The sequence below is a fragment of the Schistocerca americana genome, chromosome 1 (assembly GCF_021461395.2).
Source record: "Schistocerca americana isolate TAMUIC-IGC-003095 chromosome 1, iqSchAmer2.1, whole genome shotgun sequence".
Classification (NCBI taxonomy): Eukaryota; Metazoa; Arthropoda; class Insecta; order Orthoptera; family Acrididae; genus Schistocerca; species Schistocerca americana.
The window spans coordinates 193,368,933-193,390,828 of NC_060119.1; the positions used below are offsets into that span (position 1 = coordinate 193,368,933).

The 21,896-nt window shown below is 37.4% G+C and overlaps 1 protein-coding gene across 2 annotated transcripts in view; it reads right to left on the bottom strand.

The window, feature by feature from the left end:
* Positions 1 to 21,896, bottom strand: part of LOC124593973 (lysosomal alpha-mannosidase-like) — a 169,764-nt gene that overhangs the window by 63,903 nt on the left and 83,965 nt on the right. For both annotated transcript variants that reach the window (XM_047132425.1, XM_047132357.1), the window contains exons 3-6: positions 16,413 to 16,494; positions 13,151 to 13,336; positions 12,411 to 12,616; positions 2,716 to 2,852 (exon numbers count right to left, since the gene is read on the bottom strand). In XM_047132425.1, coding sequence (XP_046988381.1) covers positions 2,716 to 2,852; positions 12,411 to 12,616; positions 13,151 to 13,336; positions 16,413 to 16,494 — 611 coding nt within the window. The remainder of the gene's footprint in view (positions 1 to 2,715; positions 2,853 to 12,410; positions 12,617 to 13,150; positions 13,337 to 16,412; positions 16,495 to 21,896) is intronic.

Below are 21,896 nucleotides of genomic sequence, written 5' to 3' on the forward strand. Positions count from 1 at the left end.
ACAGGCGGTTTTTTTTATTACAAAAACCGGAAAAAAAGTGCTGCTTAGATTCGAGTAAATACGATATTTGCATTAACAGCTTTTTCAGTATTGGACAGCGAAATGTTTATTTTTCATGTAACAAAACATTTGACAAACTTTGATGAGGTAATAGATTCTTTCACAGAAAGGAAAGCACACCATGTAAAGCTGTAGCAAGATGAGAGAGAAAAAAATGCTGAGAGCTAAAGACTGAAAAAATGTGTATGTCTTGCTTGACTTTTGTCTTCCTGGTTTTATGTTCCCTATATTTAATAATATGTCACACAAGAGAGAAAGTATTTAGCTAAAAGGCAACAAGAGTGCAAATTTCTTGAAGAGTTCTTTTCCTCCCAGTCACAAACAATCCAACCCAGTATTAATTGGGAGTTTTTAAAGGGGTGTAGGATGTCAAACTGACGAACTGGGAGCACAAGAGGCGCCACAAGACACTAATTTCCACTGTCCTGTATGCAGGTTTGATGGCTTCCATTACAAAATATAAATGTTGAAATTCCACAGAGTGAATTACAGTTACGTGCTATATAAGAATGCTGTGTGAAAAGGGGTGGCACTGCACTGTGGCACACTTAAGACTGAATACCACAACTTACCTTTCCTCAAACACATATATAACACTCTCCAGAAAGATCTGCACTACAAAATGAACATATTTTTGAAAAATCTATTTTTTTTTTTTAATTTTCGACATCCTTTCTCAAACGCTGGAGGGGGTTGGGAGGGCAACACTATCAAGTTTTTGCCCCGGTTCAGAAATATTGTAGATCCAGGGCTACATTAGCCACAAATTAATCTGCATAGCTTGACTAACAATTAAATTCATTTGTTATATTCTATTTGTGATTATACACGTACTACAAATGAACAAAAAAATTAAGAGAGAATGTGTTACTTCCAAGGAAGCTGCAGTTTCTGTTATGCTAAATTAGTGCCTTTACCATCTGCCCCCATAGCTGTGTGGTCAGCATGTCTCAGTCCCATACAGTGGGCCTGGGTTCAATTCCCGGCCAGATCGGAGATTTCCTCTGCCTGGGGACTGGGTGGTGTGTCGTCGTCGTCGTCGTCGTCGTCGTCGTCGTCGTCATCATCATCGACACGCAAGTTGCCCATTGGGGCATCAACTGAATAGACTTTCAACTTGGCAGCCAAACTTCCCTAGGTGGGGACTCACAGCCAACAACACCATGTGATCATTTCATTTTCCATGTCTTTACCTATATATGGATTCATGGTGAGGCTGACCAGTTAATTTACCTCTAAGGGGTAGATGTACAAACAATTACGCGCACGGCCATGGGAACCAGGATGGCTACTTCCTCCATCAACCTTTTGACGGAATCTTCGTTGATCCATTATGGATCGTGGGACGACGGCCGGCATGAACTTCTTGATGCAATAATTTACCAACAGCCATAAGTATTATAGAAATTTATTTTATTTTATGAACTGGTTGGAGGGGAGCTTTCCTGGGATTCATTCGTCTCCAACCCCTGGTTTGGTCTGGATACAATGACGACATCTTTGCCATATGGACCAACACCTTTACCCCGTTTCTTCAGTCTCAGCATTACATCTTAATAGCTATTCCTTTCTTCATCTCCATTTAGTTTTCTGTATGTTATTTTCTGATCTGTCTATTCCCCCCTCCCCTCAATTCTATCACATGCAATTATCTTTTACTCTTATTAGCTTGTGGACAATGTTTTGTTAATGATTTCTGTCTTGCAAATTACTATATCTTCAACCTTTAAGCTCTCAGGTTTTCTAATTTCATCCACCTCAGTCCCCAACAATCAATCTTGCCTTCCCACCTTGCATATAAGTCTCCCCTCACCCAGGATTCTGGGCGACTTTTCCAAACTCTCCCCATTTCTTAAACCTCACCAGTCCATTTCCTTCACCCCCCCACCCCCCCACCCGCTCCCCCTCCTTCCTTTCCCTTCAACCCTTCCACCAGAAGAAGCCACTGAATCTGTAAGCTAGCAGATTTCAGTACCTTTATGTGAGTGTTCTTCTGCCACCACTTTGTGAGTGGATTTATTATCCATCAAATGACATTATATTTTCAAGTATTTATTATTTTCATTCAGGTCATATTTACATGACAATACTGATATCTGGCAAAGAACACAAGTTGTATGCAAGTTGCATGAATAAAAGGTTGTTTGGAATTGTTACTTCTCATGCTATTAACATGAGTTTTATATAGCTCTTTCACAATTGACTTGTAAAACTTTTAGATCAGAGTAGCACATAAGCATTCTGTAGCAACAGTACAACCTTCTACACTTAATTGTAACTGAAACCAGAACAATGAAAAGCATAAGAAGCAGCAAATTTTTTAATATTCTGCATTACATTTTGACAGTTGGGGAATAGCAGAAAGCAAAGCATAACAAAGGAATTCACAGTTAAATCACTGACTAGTTTTTAAACAGCAGTGGAGGACGCAAAAACGGAATTTTATGAACTAATGGAGAGAGTGAAAAAAAATCAACAAATCATAAAATAAAGGTAGAAAACCTAATTCATGAGAACGTAAGTACAGCTTGAAGAGGATAGCGGGAAGGGGAGTGGGAGTATTCAATAGGAAAACATATGGAGTAGAAATGGAAATGGATGCACATGGTTCACCACTCATGAATGGAGATAAATGTCAACAAGTAATCACTTTACCCTTTCATCAACATTGTAGTCAGGACTGTCCTTGTCATCTATGATTGGTTCATCAGCACACAAAACATCAAAGCAGAATCCTGGAGGCGGACTATAAGTGTTGAACAAAACACTGGTAAACAGCTCGCTTGCCTTTCCTGTTGAAAAGAGTAGGATGACATTATTGTCATATTGCTGTATTAGTGATCTGAAGAAAGAAAATATTGCACTAAAATAATCAACTATGTGAGAAATTCTTTCCCAGTATTAATGTATCTCCTACATTTGTGGCAAAGAACTATTACATACTTTCTAGAAACAATTGTGATACTCTACAGTAACAAAAAAGCCTAGAATATTTATCATAATCTAAAAATTTTGTAATTATTATTAAGTCCACTATGTTTGCATGGATGTAACATAACTGTCTTAACTGAGGGGGAGGGGGAGGGGCAAAAGTTTTGCTGTAGATTGTGCAGTTTGCTGAATTTTTGAGTATAAAATTTGTCTACGAACTCTGTTAAAGCAAACACCAACCTAGCATTCACAAACATATTAAATCACAGTCATTTTGGAATCAGAATTGCACTCTAATCTGCCCAGAATGAGGTTCATTTGAATCATACTGTGACACATTGTGCAAAAGAAATAGCTTCACTACTACGCCCACAACTGTGTTTCATTCATGTTGACACATAAGTGAAATACACAGATAGAATGGCTTCTGGTTCATAGAACTAAGAAAAATTAGATTAGATATCTTATGAACACTGCGACATTACTTTGAACTGGAATGAAAAACAGAATTTCAAAATGTTACAGCAGAATGCAGAGAAAAAAAGCTCACTCAGAATGCTGTATCACAAGACTCCAGTAAGCTTTTTTTATCTGTGTATATTCTTAATGAACTTTCAAAATCTTCCATTCTTTCTTTCTATCAGTTTACTTCCAATTTCCAATGCAATTAAGGTATTTTCAGAGAAGTGATGCCACTCCAATACCCTGTGTTGTTGTTGAGCACGCCACTTGACAAACCTCTCTCTACTGCCATGTCAAAGAAATTTTTAATATTGATAAACAACTTGCTAGTTTAATAAGACTTAAGAACGAAATTCGACAATACAAGCACGGAAATATACACAGTTTACTTGGTGACTGAATGGAAATTTAACATTGGGTTTGTGTCTGGTATCATCTTCATAATTGTTCAAAATATTTTGAAGTAAGCTGTCAGGATGGCAATCCACAATACAATGTTTTAAACATTATTATTCCGATGATGTTGTCGGTTTCTACTTAACCCTACCATCTTTTACCCATGAAAATACTGGGACCCCCGAAAAGCTGTGATAAGTTAATCAGCAATTTCTTAAATACTGTAACATGTGTGGGACTCAGTATGTAAAACCTGACTTTATTTAAATTTCTTGTAGAAATTACGAGAAAGTATCAAGTCAACCCTCCATTACTGTAATTAATGTGAAAGCTCTGTATCTGAGCTTTGATTTAGTGACATCCGCCAGCCGGGGTGGCCGAGCAGTTCTAGGCGCTACAGTCTGGAACTGTGTGACCGCTACGGTCGCGGGTTCGAATCCTGACTTGGACACGGATGTGTGTGGTGTCTTTAGGCTAGTTAGGTTCAAGTAGTTCTAAGTTCTAGGGGACTGATGACCTCAGAAGTTAAGTCCCATATTGCTCAGAGCCACTTGAACCATTAATGACACCCGTTTAACAAAACATGTTGATACTGGGAATGTTTTACATTTTTAAATACATGTTTATACAAACAGAACGTAAGTAGAATATCTAATAATGTGTGAAATACACTCCACAACAGTTTAAAAATCTATTTATTTATTTACTTAGTTACTTTTTTTTGGCAAAAAAAGAAGAAGAAACAAACTTTCATTTGTCTCATTTATTGTGCTGTAGCCTGCACAATATCAAAGTGTGCAATCGTATAGTATGTTGTAGTGCAAATTTTATATTAAAATTCTTAACCACACTTTTTTTCTTTGAGGAAATGTTATTTTTATTTTATGTTGGAACAAAAGCTGCATTTGCATGTAGACATAACAGCAGTGTTCACACAAATGACAACGCACCACATCAAATGCCAACAAGACTAGTTAATCTTTGTAGTCTGTCTTCTCTGCCCACAGAGACCACAAAAATGTTGTAAGAATAAGTGGGATAAGAGTTGATCCAGCACACCTCATTTCAAGAAATTGAAAAAATTACTTGCTTTTTTAATTAGAAAGACAGTGTCAAGAATATTCAGAACATATTTGCATCCCAGCTAAAATTCTGGCAGTGCAGGAAACAGAAACCAAAAAAAGAGACTGTCCCATTTTCTTTGCAAGATGAGTTCCAGCTGGCAGGTGTGCTTCTACTGTTCACTGAGAGCAGAAGAATAGGCGACAATGAAATTAAATTATTCTGCATTGTTGTTCTTACGTAGCACAGTTAGGTTGAGTAATCCAAGTTGGTCATTTCACCGCTCCATGTTTATAGGAATAATCTTCTTTGCTCGTGTGCTGTGTTTAAAGTAAAAGGCTTTGTGCTCATATGCAGTGTAGTACGATTGGAACTGGATACAGTCTTACAGTCTTTCTTTCTTTCTTTCTTTCCTTTTACATTTTTTTTCTTTTGTTTTCACTGTTGGTGGACAATTTTGTAAGTGCCTTAATATGAATAACAGTGAAAAAAGCAAACGTGCAAAATTAAGTGGGGCGGCATTTTGGAAATTATCGAAGGAAAGCCGAGAACAAGAAGCCAATGTTCTAAAAAGTCTTGGCAGAGTAGATAAATTTTTCGCAAAAAATGTTGCTGGTTCGACTTTGAGATCAAGTAGTCATTGTTGTTGTTGTTGTGGTCTTCAGTCCTGAGACTGGTTTGATGCAGCTCTCCATGCTACTCTATCCTGTGCAAGCTTCTTCATCTCCCAGTACGTACTGCAGCCTACTTCCTTCTGGATCTGCTTAGTGTATTCATCTCTTGGTCTCCCTCTGCGATTTTTACCCTCCACGCTGCCCTCCAGTACTAAATTGGTGATCCCTTGATGCCTCAGAACATGTCCTACCAACCGATTCCTTCTTCTAGTCAAGCTGTGCCACAAACTCCTCTTCTACCCAATTCTATTCCATACCTCCTCATTAGTTATGTGATCTATCCATCTAATCTTCAGCATTCTTCTGTAGCACCACATTTCGAAAACTTCTATTCTCTTCTGATCAAGTAGTATGGATGATATTTCTGGCACTGCAGCTGTTGTAAAAGAAGTAAATACAGACAGAACAAAAAGTTAAAATTGTAAAAGAAGTAAATACAGGCAGAACAAAAAGTTAAAAATGAAGAAAAGAAAACTGTTCCTGATTTCGAGTTCTACGAAAAACTAAGACATTACAGAAAGAAATACCTTCATTAGTGATGATCCTGCAGAATGGTGTGTCAATGAATCAACAATCAACATTGTCTTACAACGTGGCATTAATCAAAATTGTAATGGTGATTTTTCTAATTCAAGAAGATCAATAGGCAATAAAACCAGATATTTGAATAAAAAAATGTATTTTACCATAAACTTTTAAATGGCGGATCAACTCTGTGTGATTTTCTAGTATACTCCTGTAGCACCGGTGCTGTTTTTTTGTGCACCAAGTAAATTGTTCGAAGGTAAGGCCACGATTGCTACTAATGGTATTGCAGATTGAAAAAAATATTTCTAACATTTTATCTCATCATGAGAATTCACTTGAACACAAAAATCCTGAGTTATCACTCTTAAGAAGAAAAAAAAGTCACTTGGAACAATACATAACCATTTCAAGTCATATGTTGAGACAGAAAAAATGTACTGGCGCAGTGTGTTGAAAAGGGTGTTTGGAGTAGTGAAGAAGCTAACAAGTCGTGGACTTCCCCTAAGTGGACACGTTGAAAGATTCTATTCGTTACATAATGGTCAATTTATAATGTCTCTTGAAATTATAGCCGAGTTTGATCCTTTTCTCACAGAGCACATTGAGTGATATGGAAATCCAGGGCAGGGACATACAAGTTATCTTTGTTCAACAATCTGTAATGCAATAATAGAGCTTCTTTCTGAACGAATAAAAAGAATTATCAAAAGTGAAATAAAACTGCGAAATATTTCTATATAATAGTAGATTGTACTGCGGACATTTCACATATTAATCAATTATCTTTCATATTAAGGTATGAGAACGAGAATGGTGAACCTCTTGAATTTTTCCTTCTGTTTTTAGGAAAACTTGGACAAAAGTCCAAAAGCTTAGCTGAGGCCATACTAAAGCCCTGTCTACAAATTCCATTGATATTACTGACAGTAGAGGCCAGTCATATGACAACGCAAGCAATATGTTAGGAACCTACACTGGTTTGCAGGCACGCATTAAAGAATGAAATCTGAAAGTGCATTAGGTGCCTGTGCAGCACATTCTTTGAATTTAGTCAGCACTAGTGCTGCAAACTGTTGCCTGGAAGCATCTTCATTTTTCAATGTAGTGCAAAACCTTAATAATTTTTTCTCTGCTTCTACATAGTGCTGGGATAAACTTCTTTCTTTCATGAAACCAGGAAGCAAAACGGTAAAAAGTTTATCAAAAACATGTTGGTCGGCAAGAGAGGAAGCGTGTGTAAGTCTATATGGAAACTGGGAGGGCATTATCAATGCCCTCACACATATTGCCAAGAATACATTTGAAAAACCACTTGTGCAAATTGAGGCTTCAGCTTTACTGAATGAGCTCAGCAGACTAGAAACAATATTCATGATGACAGTTTGGAAGGATATACTACAGAGGTTTAATAGTGTAAATCTGAAATTGCAAAGTGTAAGTATCGATACTAAAATAGTGCATGAATTATATGAATCACTTGTATGATTTATTCCATCTATTCGTGGCATGTTCGACTATCATGAAAATAAATCCATGGATATTCTGACTGATGTAGATTATGAATGCACCTATAAAAGATCACGAAAACGAAAACTTCATGATGATAAAGAAGCGTACTCTGAAGAATTTCTTCTGACTGGAAGGGAAAAATTTAAAGTCAAAACATTTCTCCTAGTATTCAACAACTTGTACGCCAAATTAGTGAGGAGGAAGGAAAGCTACAGAACACTGTTGGACTGCTTCACAGTTTTCAGTAACATTAAGAACAGTTCACCTGACGATATTGCTGAATGTGCAGCAATACTTCAAGCGTCATATGTCACAGATTTAGAGCCTTCCTTCCCTAGTGAATGTGTAAATTTCACAGAACTTTTGAAATCTTCTGAGATTAGTGATACACCAGTAAAAATGAGCAAATTTTTATGAAGCGAGAGGTTACAGTCATGTTTCTGTGCGTTGACATTGTTCTTAGAATATTTCTACATATGGCACTTACAAGTTGTTTAGCAGAATGCTCGTTTTCAGCTCTTAACCCTTTTGCTACAGTGAACTTCTGCAGAAGTTGGGAGTGAATGTGCCGCCCAGCCGGTGGACTGCTGTAGCAGTTCTGCCTCGTCATATTTCTACACTTCACAAAGCTTGACTTGTGTGGAAGTCTGACCTATGCACCATCTTGCAGCTTTGTTCAAAGTCTGTAGTTAACAACAGAGTCACTGAAGTGACGTGTTGTTAACCTCAATTAGTTTCTACTAGAAGTGATATGGCAGATAAGCGATAGACTGTGGAAGAAGCTCTTTCTCTCACAATGGGTAGTGACTTTGAAGATGAAAGTGACTCATCGTCCGAGTCCGATGATGAACATGGAGCACCTTTTGAAGCTGCTTCTATATCAGGTACAAGTGCTACTCCAGGTGTTCCATTGACATCCCCAGATTTTGACTCGTGCACAGACAGGATACACAACATCAAAAACATGTGAGATTTGTATAAATATTTTCGCAAATAAATACATAGTACAAAAAGTCCAATAATTGCGGTAACACTACGAGTGTGAAAGCAGGACAGAGTAGCGCCACGGGGAGCGTGAAAAATGGGCGGGACTGGCACACATCCACAGCGCATGACACAACAATCACAGTACCAGCGTGAAGACTGAAATCTTACCTACGTTCTACGTTGTCTGAGGAGAGATTAAACGCCTTGTCCATTCTTCACATCGAAGCTAACATCCTGATAACCGTCTGAACTGTGAACATATGATCAATGAGTTTCCTGCCGTCAAAGCCAGATGCCAACTTTGCTGACTGGTGAGTTTGTTTGTTTATTCATACTAGTTTTAAAAATTTAAGATTATAATGTGATTTTCATTATAACTTAGAGCACATTCATCGTATTTACAAACTACGTATTACCTGTTTATTTTACAATTGCCGATGGCAGAATGCGGAACTAAACCTCATTTACGTGCAGACATGACTGAATGTGCCCGACAATACTAAACAATACCCGAACGGCACAGGCCGCTCAGCGCTGTACAGTCAAGTTGCACTGACATTGTAGTACATCACAACTGATGCGTATTGTTGGCGTCTGCTGAAATGTACAGTTATCGTGGAAATATACATTATCGGAGAGTACGCTCACATGAAAAAGTGTTAATAAATAATATAGTTCAGATCTGTCAATAAATATGTAAAAACTTTGCCATACCGCTAGAAAGAGCTATGGTGAGAGCAGTTGCTGCAGTACAAAACTGTTCAGCCCTCACATGGATTAAAGGTATTGTGTACACTTATTATCCAGCATCTAGCTACATAGAACCTAATGCTTTACACATTAACTATTCGATTATAAAACAAATTTGATTTTTCCACATTAGTCTGTAAAATTAAGGAGTAGCAAATTCAGTTCTGCGTGTGTTCGCAGTTCGTGCACCGAAATCTCTATTTCATTTTCATTTCATACACCTTCCTATAGAGTCAAGTATTAATACCAAACACGTTTTTTATCTGCTAAACATTCAAATTACTAGATCGTACAACAACAGTTTAATTTTAATTTTGAATGCACCTCTGTAAAAGTAACTATTAATGTCTATGTATGGCATGTTCTCTTCAATTTTTAGATCGTAACACAACTTTTTTATTTTCATTTTCAACAGCTTCGTATAAAAGAACATATTAAAAGTGAATGTATAACAAAAATCCGTTGTCTCCTACACACTCTGCTAAATTTTTAGGCCATAAAAAAAAGTTATTTTCCTTGTGTTCATTTCCTTTGTCTTTTGACAGAAGAATTTGTTCACAAAAAGCAGTTTTAAGTTCATTTTAACCGCTGCTGTTTAGATTATATTAGATTAGATTAGATTTACTTTCATTCCAATTGATCCGTAGTGAGGAGGTCCTCCAGGATGTGGAACATGTCAGAAAAACAACAATACATGACAAATATTTACAACTAAAACAAATAAGCTAATGTACCATTCCACAGGTCCCAAGTGGAATGATCGTCATTTTTTAATGAACACTAAGAGTCATTTTACAAATACTAATGCACTGAATTTAAAATAAAAAAGTTTTTTATTTATTTATAAGGTAATAAACATGTAATACAATTACTGTAATACTATTTACAATGAACACATTACTGCAGTGAAATGGTGCAGAAGTTAGATTATACTTACACACACACACACACACACACACACACACACACACACACACACACACACAAATTTTCAATGAACACATTACTGCACTGAAATTGTGCACAAGTTATGTTGTACTTATATACAAATCAGTTGGTTTTACTAAGAAATCCATCAATGGAGTAGAAGGAGTTGGCCACCAATAAATCCTTTAGGCTTCTCTTAAACTGAATTTCAATGGTTGTTAAGCTTCTTATGGCTGCTAGCAAGTTATTGAAAATGTGTGTTCCTGAATAATGCACACCTTTTTGTACAAGACTAAGTGACTTTAAATCCTTGTGAAGATTATTCTTATTTCTAGTATTGATTCCATTAATTGCGCTGTTGGTAATACTGTAATCAAGTACAGTTCAGGAACCATATTACATTTTGATTGAGCGCGACTAGACCACTCACGTGTCCTTCAGAACAACGAATAGCAGAGTACGGAAACAGCTCACAGCGCTCGCTTACAAAACGTCAACTGTGAAGTGATTGGGTAATAGTTATTATTTAAAACATGTTTTTTAAGTTCACCAATGGTCCTGACATCACAACCAATGTGAGCAGCACTATTGCCATACAATAAACCACAGTCCTGACAGGCTGTGGTCTTATTCTGTTGAATTCTGACACATGCTGGCAGACATCACTCCTTACAAGGGGCGAAGCATGATCTCACAAACCAGCAACATTTAAATGTGACTGCTGAATGAAAACTCACTGAATAATCTTCTCTTGGATACAGAATGTAGACAGCATTCCTCTTACCTTCTTTGTGCAACTGGCTGAAATGCTGATCATCTGCGTATCCAAGCATACAGTATTTTACACTGAGATAACAAAAGTCATGGGACATGATGTGCACATATACAGATAGTGGTAGTATCACAGACACAAAGTATAAAATGGCAGTGCATTGGCAGAACTGTCATCTAAACTCACATAATTCATGTAAAAAGATTCCGATGTGATTATTGTTGCACAATGGGAATCAACAAACTTCAAATGCGGAATGGTTGCTGGAGCTAGATGCATAGGACATTCCATTTCGAAAATAACTGGAAAACTCAATATTCCAAGATCCACAGTGTCAAGAGTGTGCCGAGGATACCATGTTTCAGGCATTAACTCTCACCACGGACAACAGAGTGGTTGACGGCCTTCATTTAATAACTGAGAGCAATGACATTTGTGTAGAGTTGTCAGTGCAAACAGACAAGCAACACTGCATGAAATAATCAACATAGGATGTACACTGAAAGTGTCCATTAGGACAGGGAGGCAAAATATGGCATTAATGAGCTATGGGAACAGATGATTGCCAAGAGTGCCTTTGCTAACAGCACAATGCTTGCAGCACCTCTCCTAGGCTCATGACTATCGTTTGGAGCCTCTATGACTGGAAAACAGTGGCTGGGTCAGGTGAATCCTGATCCAAGTAGGTAAGAGCAGATGGTAAGGTCCAAGTGTGGTGCAGACTCAATTAAGCCATAGACCCAAATTGTCAAAAAGGCTCTGTGCAAGCTGGTGGTGGCTCCATAATGGTGTGGGCTGTGTTTACATGGAGTGGACTGGGTGCTCTGGTGCAACTGAAATGACTTGACTGACTAGAAATGGTTATGCGTGGCTACTTGGAGACCATTTTCAGTCATTAATGGGTATCATGTTCCCAAGGCAAAAGATGGCCTGACACAATATTAGGAGATATCCGACGACTAGTCACCTCAGTGTACATGCCACTTGATGCTTGTTGCATTACACATTCATGTTGCTCTAAATTTTAATGGCTAGCAGTGTAGATTCTTAATTTCTTTACCACAGCATGGAGCATCTTTGATTGGGCTGTATATATCCAGTATTGGAATCACTTCTTATATGTATTCTATGATTCCAGGAAAGTGGAGTTTAATCATATTTCTTGTAATACCAGATCAACCCTACTTGTCTGTTTGTCTGAACTATTTCACATAATTTGCTTAAAACGAAAGAGGAGGAATCAATGGACATTGCTCTCTCTTTTTGAGCGCAATTTATGACAAACTTCAATTCATCTGTGTAGATGCAAACTTAATTTCTCTTCCAACATTTGACTTTTCTTTCCCACTCACCTAAATTAGCACTAGCTTGCCAGATCATTTCTGCTGTCTTTGACTTAAGTCTTGTCGATTTATCTTGGTAATCTAATCGACCAAACAGCAAACCATCATATCCCATCTGTGCGAACATAGAAGCCATTTCACGTGAGTGACCAAATGGATCTATCTGCCATCCAGCTCGAGGTCTTCCACATTCCCCGAAAGTGTCATTGAGCTTCCTGTAACAATGTGGCAAACAGTGCTCAGTTCGTAATGCCAAAAAATTCATGCCAAACATGAGGATACGAAATTACAAATAAAATTTATGTTGGAAATGCACAAATGTTATTTTATGGTTGTAATATTTGTAGCAGAATTAGATTCTTAAACGATAAGGAGCAGTCAAATAAAACCGAACAACTACCACAAAAAGAACATGGAATGGTTCCTTTCAAAAGTATTCACCACACATGTTAACACATATATGCCACCGGGAGATGATATGATCAATTACTGTTTTGTAGAATGTGGTAAGCCACTGAAGGATCCACGACTGCACTCACTCTTTCACTTCCTTCTCGGACTGAAACTGATGTCTGTGTACATCTTTCTTTAGGTCACCAAAATGTGAAAATTGCATAGTGTTTGGTTTTCATTTGATCATTTGACTGCCCCTCATATAATAGGATCCTACTGCTTATTTTTTCCACTAGTGTTTACTGTGTAAGTTATGTAACACATATAAACATGTGAATACAGCATGTGGCATTTACCTCAATCCCCATGTAAACTGATCAATCGTGGACTGGTAATGTGTCCCAGCCTCATCATTCATGCTCCATGCACCTCCAGTAAACTCCAGTCTACCGGAACTAACAAGCCTTTTTACCTGGTGGCGAACAGAGTCATGTTGTTCTTTCCACCATTTCCAGAAAAAGGCTGTTTCAACATAAATAAACCTGCAAATATAAGGTAAGATGTATATTTTGATGGTTATTTTCTGTAATACACAATATACATAGAATATGAAAGCATTTAACAACAAAAAGCAGAATAATAGCATAAAATGTTCAAACAGAGAAAATGATGACAGAAGATCATATCTCCTTTCTGCAGTTGAAATTAGAAGTTCGTTATTACAAAGTATTATTCCAAGTGAAAACAGAATCAAATCTAGCAAAATGCAATGATGCATGACAAATGGAATGAAATAATAAGCCAGCCATTATATAATATTATTTCACATAGAAACAGAACAAAACCTAATTAAACAATGATGGCAGAAAAATGAAATGAACAGATATCTGCATATTTCTCTACAACATATTCCTTACCCATCATCAGACCTGCCCAGATAGTCATGCATGTTAAATTCCACCTCAGTTACCCAGTTTGCAAACATTTAGGAAACTTTCATCAACTTGAGACCAAACACAACCCTGATGAGGCAAGAAATCTGTGACACATTTGTTCAAGATTGTTGCCATGAAAAATGACATTCTAAAATAACCTTCCAGTTGATAACAGCTATACTTTTTCACAAATTGCAAATAAGAGATTTATATGTACATCATCAACAATGTTGTTATTTTTGCAGAGTACATAACAGTTACAAAAAGGTAAAATGTTTATTCAAGGTAATGTATGTTACATTTATCACAATTTAGAAAAATGGTAACTGCAACTGAAAACAAAGTTTCACTTTCAGAGGAACAAAAAAATATACAATTAGCACATTGCAACAGAGCTAATAAAATGAGTGTAAATTCAGTTTTAAGTGTGATAAATGTTAATTTATCAGTTTATTTATTTATCCACCAGTAGACAATCTGAACTTTGCAGATGGTTTCAGCACACTCTTGCCTCCGTAAAACCTTTTTTTTTATATGTGTGTTCTCCTGCCGCCACTTGCTGAATACATTTTTTTATCTATCCAGTTAAATTATGTACACAATATGTGCTTTACTTTGTTTCATAGTTATACATCACAATTCTGTTGAATTGTATTGTAAAATGCCTCTTAATAACAGCAGTTATGATTAGCATAATTGTCAACATAATTTACATATCCTTTCAGGTAATCCTTGACAGGATAAAAACATTTTGGTAACAGATAATTTTAAAAAGAATTCCTAGAGGCACGATTTCACTTTTATCTTTGATCTTGTGTATAATTTAATTCATTACACAGCACACTATTTTGGGTTTTGTACTGTTTTTCCTACCAAGACATAAATGGTATCTGCATCTGGTTCCACACTCACGTAGAGGACCTGTTCGAAGGATGCTGGTCAGTGTCTCTTCATCTGGATCATTGTTTACGTAATTTATTCACGTAGAACAGCCAAAACCCTCTTATATTTAAACAACTTAGTGCTGAGGCTTCTCTATTTACTTTTCATTATAAATCACACCAAACATTTTTTTAGCTTAAAGGTTGTTTGTATATTCCGCTCATTTGTTCCTCAGATTGTTATATCATAACTATTCATAAAAATAAACATAAGCAAAAAGTGTTTTAGTGCATGAGCTACTATGCCCTCAATTTATTATTCTAAACACATAGCATGCTGAAGCTAGTCACTTCCCAAAGTCAATAATATGCTTAGTCTATCTTCCTTGTGAATTTATGAGGGGTGTGAGAAAAGCAATGAGACTGATATTTTATCCACCAAAGTTTTTATTTTTTTCAAACAACAATATTGTCCCCTTCAAAGAAGTTTCTTTCACCAGCTATATACCTGAGGAGCTGTCATTCTCAGTCCTGGTAGCAGCACTGAAAGGCTTCAATCTGGTAGGACCTTTAACATGTCAGTCACATTCTTCTCAATGTTCTCCTGAGGCTCAAAATGATGTTCCTTTTAAGTCATTTTTAAAATTCAAGAAAAGAAAAAAGTCCCAAGGGCTCAGATCAGTTGAATGGGGGCAGTGAAACAACAGGAATGGCTTTTGAGGTCAAAAGTTCTGTAATGGAAGTGGCCATATAGCATGCACTGTCATGATGCCACATCCACTTGTCTACAATGTCCGATCCCACTCGATTCCCCATTTCCTGAATCTCTCAAGGGCATCTTTGTAAACCACCTGGTTAAATGTTACTCCTGGAGGAACAAATTCTTTATGCATGATACCCTTATTGTCAAAAAAGGGAATCAGCATCGTTTTTATCTTCAATTTGCTCATTCGAGCTTTTTTCAGTCATGAAGATATCTCACTATAACATTCCTTACGATGCAGGTTTGTCTCATAATTGTACTAAAAAATCCACGATTCATCACCTGTGATCACATGACAAACATTCGTGGTCATTGGCAATCCTCTCATGATGATCACTGCACATTTCTTCAATTGTCCTTCTGATCAGTTGTGATATGTTTTGGCATCATTTTGGCACAAACCTTTCGCATGTGCAAAATTTCAGTCAAAATTTGATGTGTTGTGCCTGTGTTGGGGCTTAACAGGTCACCCTACATCCATATTGTTACATGTCAGTCTGATCTCACAAGAGCATGCACACATTTGATGCTTTCATCAGTTTTTGAAGTGAAGGTCTCCCTCAATGAGGTTCATCTTCAACATGTTCTTGGCCTTGCAAGAAAAAAACTTGTGCTCTTGGTAAGGGATGTTCCCCATAGGGCTGCTTCAACTTTTCAAAAGTCACTCTCACAGATTACCCAAGTTGAACATAATGCTACTCTAAACTCTGCTGTTCCGTTTTCGTAACACACAACAAAAACTAAACTTCACTGATGGAGCTTTCAAAAATCATGCGATGGCTTTACGGAGCTGAAAAACAGACTGAGCATCTGGAAGGGATGAACGCACCGGTCTATACAAGTACAACAATACAGCATTGCCATATCATTCATACTGTTATTAGGTCTCATTACTCTTTACATTGCATACATTCAAACTTAGAAATTCTGTTCTTGATATGAGCTCATCTCTCACATTGTAAAACCTTGTTTGCCAAATTTTGTGATGTCTATACAACAAAATTAAATTTATTTGGACACAGAAATAATAATTACTTACTTTTTTGATGGATCACGGGCCAAAGCCTGAATCACCGAGTCTAATATATACTGAACACCAGCCTTCTGTGTCATAGAACGGCCTATGGAAGAAAACAGTCTATGTAAGACAAGAATTGCAAGGCCAATAACAAGGATGATAATTTTATAAAACATACAATAAACAAACATTTTAAGGAGCCATCTTTCACACTTTTACATTCAACTACAAGGCTGTTTAAGAGAAAACAGGCTGCAGATCAAATGTGCCCTTGCAGATTAAACAAAAAATAAAATTATTTTCAAAAATGATACACAAATGTGCAATAGGTAAAATAAGGGAAAAGCAACCACTTACCTCTAGCGGATCAATGAGTGGAGCACAGAAATATGTAACAGAAAGCAGCATTCACACTAGTTTTCAGCAATAGCTCTTTTTCTAGCAATAGTACACACATTGCCACAGGAGTGTGTGTTATGGTGTCTCTGTGTCTTTTATTTGAATGTGTACACTGTTGCCAGAAAAAAGAGCGAATGCCTGGAAGCTAGTGTGAATGCTGATTTCAGTTAAGCCTTTCTGTGCTCCATACATTATCCACTATAAGTGAGTGGTTACCTTCCCTTATTTTACAGATTGCTTCATCCAGGAAGTTTCATTATTGTTACACTAATATGTCATACACAGATAAATAGAAGTATAGTTATGTCCCATAGGTTTCATTAAAAATATTTACCTCAGTAAAATTACACTAAGAAACAATTTTATTTATTTATAATCCATCTTTATATTCATCACACACACACACACACACACACACACACACACACACACACACACACACACACACACACACACACACACAACTTAAGTACTTAAGACCATAGTTAGGAACCCCATTCATGATGGAAATATATTGGATCTAATGGCAACAAATAAATCTGACCTCTTCAAGGATTCCCTCATCAGAACTAGCATCAGTGACCACGACGCGGTTGTTGCAACAAAGATTACCAAAGTACGAAGGACAATTCAACAAGTAGAAAGATATATATACTCAGTAATCGAGATAAAAAATCAGTGGTGTCATATCTCAATGAAGAACTTGAAACTTCACCACAGGGCAGGAGCATGTGGAGAAACTCTTGTTCAAGTTTAAAGGTAGTGTCAAATAAACTTTTAAGAGAATAGCTGACCACACATTGGATAGGTATGTACCCAGTAGAACAGTTCATAATAAGAGGGAACCTCCATGGTATACAGTCACTGTAAAGAAACTTCTAAAAAAAAAAAAAAAACAGAGATTACTGCACAAGAAGTGCAATATAAAGTGTAGGGCTTCAGATAGAAAGATGCTGAATGAAATGCATTTGGCTGTTGAGAGAGCAATGAGTGATGTATTCAGTGACTATCATAGCAGAATATTGTCAAATGACATTTCACAAAATCTAAAGAAATTCTGGTTATATGTAAAGGCTGTTAGTGGCACCAAAGTTAGTGCCCAGCTCCTAGTGAATGAGACAGGAACTGAAATTGAGGGCAGGAAAACAAAAGCTGAAATGCTTAACTCCATTTTCAAATGTTCCTTTACAAAGGAAAGCTGGGACAACTGCCCCAATTTAATCCTCATACCACAGTAAAGGTGAATGGAATAAGTATTAGTGTCAGTGGTGTTGAGAAGCAGCTGGTATCATTAAAATTAAAAAAGCTTCAGCACCTGATTGAATTCCTGTCAGATTCTATACAGCTTTTGCGGTTGAGTTAGCCCTTCTTCTATTTATAATAGATCATAGATGCCTTGAAAAAAAACTGCATCCAGTTCTTGGATAAAAGGCACAGGTCACACCTGTCTACAAAAAAAGTGGTAGAAGTGATCCACAAAACTGCTGCCCAATATCCTTGACATACATCTGTTGCAAAATTAATTTTGAAAACATCGATCACGTGAAACCCAACTCACACTTTTCTGACATGACATACAGCAAGCTTTTACTCAAGGCAACCGAATAGATGCAATGTTTCTTGATTTCCGAAAAGCATTTGACACAGCACCACACCTACACTTATTGTCATAAGTACGATCACATAGGGGTATCAAGCGAAATTTGTGACTGGATTGAGGACTTTTTGGTAGGGAGGACACAGCATGTTATCTTGGATGGAGAGTCCTCATCAGGTCTGCCCCAGGGAAGTGTGTTGGGACCCTTCCTGTTCATGTTGTATATTAATGACCTTGCAGACAATATTAATAGTAACATGAGGCTTTTTGCAGATTATGTAGTTATCTATGATGAAATACTATCTGAGAGAAGCTGCATAAATATTCAATCAGGTATTGATAAGATTTATATGTGGTACAAATATTGGCAACTTGTTCTATACGTTCAGAAATGTAAAATTTTGCACTTCACTTCACGAAATGAAAGAATGTAGTATCCTATAATATCAATGAGTCACTACTGGAGTCTACAAATACCTGGGTGTAACACTTTGTAGGGATATGAAATGAAATGATCATATAGTTTCAGTTGTGGTTAAACCAGGTGATAGACTTTGGTTTATTGGTAGAATACTGGGGAAGTGCAATAATGTACAAAAGAGAGTGCTTACAAATCAGTCATGCAACCCAACCTAGAATATTGAAGTACCAAATTGGACTAACAGGGGATATTGCACATATAATGAGAAGGATAGCATGAATGGTCACAAGTTTGTTTAATCCATGGAAGGATGTCAGATGGATGCTGAAGGAACTGAATTGGCAGACTCTTGAAAGCATACGTAAGCTATCCCGAGAGGGTCTATTAACATTCAAGAATTATCTTTAAATGAATACTCTATGTATATACTACAACCCCCTACATATTGCTCACATAGGAATCTCAAGGATAAGATCAGAATAATTACTGCACACACAGAGGCATTCAAACAATCATTCTTCCCACACTCCTTACGTGAATGGACATAGCGAAACCCTAATAACAGATACATTGGGATGTACCCTCTGCCATGCACCTCATGGTGTTTACAGAGTGTAGATATAGATCTTTAGGACACCTTCTGAATTTCTCTACTAAATACGTCTTTCCTCTGAGTCATTTTCAGTAGGTGCTGTTTCTGAATGTACTCATTTATACATCATGTGACTGAGCTGTCAAAATGTTAAATATGAGAGTTGGAACTTAAATAGTGGAAACTATTTATTCACAACCAATACAAAAAAGTTACATGTTTGCACCTGTTAATGTCCTACAAAGTAGTCACCAGCATTGTGTAGAACCAGTTACCAGCGATGTAGAAGGTGTAGTATACTGTTAGCAGAGCTTGTTCTGTTGATACTGCGAATGGAGCGGTCTACTGCCTGTAGAATCTCTGGAACAGTTCTGAAGCAAATGCCATAAAGTGGTTCCTTCATCTTCGGAATCAAATCAAAGCCACAAGGACTTAAGTCTGGGGAATATGGTGGATGGTACAGTACTTCCCAGTTCCATCGACCGAACAGAGCAGCCACAGCTTGTGCTGTATGCGCCTGTGCATTGTCGTGCAAAATGATGGGTGGTTGCGCAGAAAGTGTCGTTGCTTTTATCGCAAAGCTGGTCACAGGTGATGCTCCAAAAATGAACAGTAATACTGTGCACTGATGGTCTGCCGTGGAGGAACGTAATATGCTAGGATAACACCATCACAGTTGTACACGAGAATCGCCATAACTTTCACCATACTGGGGCTCTGACACACTTTCGACTTTTGCAGAGACCCATAATGACACCATTTGTTAGACTGGCATTTCAGTTTTGGCTTGTACGATGTGGCCCATGTCTCACCCAGTGTTATGATAACAGTGTAAGAAAGCCCTCTCCTCCATGCTCATAGTACTCCAAGTGCGTCTGAGGAGCATCGTAACACATCCATTTCTGCATCTCCGTCAAGTCATGCGGAACACATCGTGATGCAATTTTTCTCATGCCCAGGCATTCCTTCAGGATGCAAAGTACAGTTGTATGCGCTAATCTGGTTTTGTGGGTGATCTCACAAATTGTACGGTGCCAATCACAGTCCACTAATGCAGCAAAAGCATGCGCTTCTTCTTCAGAGACGCTAGGATGACCTGCCTGCTGCATTTCCACCACAGTTTGCCGACCTTCATTGAAGGCATTCACCCAATGTGCCACTTTTCTCTATGGCAATGCCGATTCCCCACATGCCTCTTAAAGACCTTGATGACACTGTTGTGTTGTATGACCTATGGCACATCCAATCTTGATCCAACTCTGTTGTTCCTGTTTCAAAAACATAGTGACTACATTATGTTAGATTGCTCACTCACAATTGACTGCGCTCCCCTCGATTGTGCACATGCTGGTGACGTGGGATGGGCGAGTCCATTTGTTCGGAGGTAAGGTAGGTATCTCAACAATGTGTGCTATCAGCGACATTAGTAGATTCTATTGGATACTGTCTCCACAGCAGTGTTGCCACTATTTAAGTTCCAACCCTCATAGTAGTAAATCTAAGTGTGCATGCGCAGTTTTAAAATCCAATAGCTACGGTGTCAATAAGCTGTTTTTGGCATTTGTCATGTTGATGAGTAGTCTGCTGCAGTTTATGGGTCTCATAGTTGTTTTCTGTTGAACATATTAAGCAATTTAGAATACAGAGGAATATAACTGTTGGAATTTTTAGGGTCCTGTGACTAATTCTGTAAAAATGGAACCGTTTTAGGATCACTTTGTTGTCCATCTAACTGATTATTAAAAACCCTTTTTCCCAGGAAAAGGCACATGTATCAAGTTCAAATTTATGTCACTAAGCTCTACAGTCCCTTGGCTGTGCAAAAATTTTAAGCTTATATGCCTGTTCAATCACAAGATACGGCCATATATGTTACATATTTTGATACTTGAAAACTCACTCAACCATCATTTGTCAAAAGCATAATGGACAAACATTACTGCAGGCAAACATAAAATGTACATTACAGTCATGATGCAGTGAGTAAAAAAAATATTTAATTAAATATTTTATTAAATCTTCTATATCTACATATACAACTAAAGTCCCCCCCCCCCCCTTTTTTTGGTGTCCGGGCTAATCTGAGAAACTACAGTAGAGATTCTGATAAAGTCTTGGATTTCCCCAGGACAGATATCTTGCCAATTACAGCATTGAAAACAGGTAAAACAGTTGAGATGTTGAGATTCTATATATAACCCATCCATACTGGGAATCTAGGTTCTCAATGACACACACACAAAAATTAAGTTTGCACAGAACCCTCAGCGCGCAAATCCCACTCGCATGTAGCCAATTTTTAGTTTTTTGATGTATGTGTGACAGTGTCTCTTTACTGTTTACTCTACAAATTCAGCTAATTTTTTATCTCAAATAATTCTATTTTCTGCAAAGGAATTGTGCATGATACAATATTTTCTATGTCAACAAATCACATAGAATTTTATTTGTAAACATGTTCACAAATTTGGAACTGCAAGCAGTACTCTACTACTT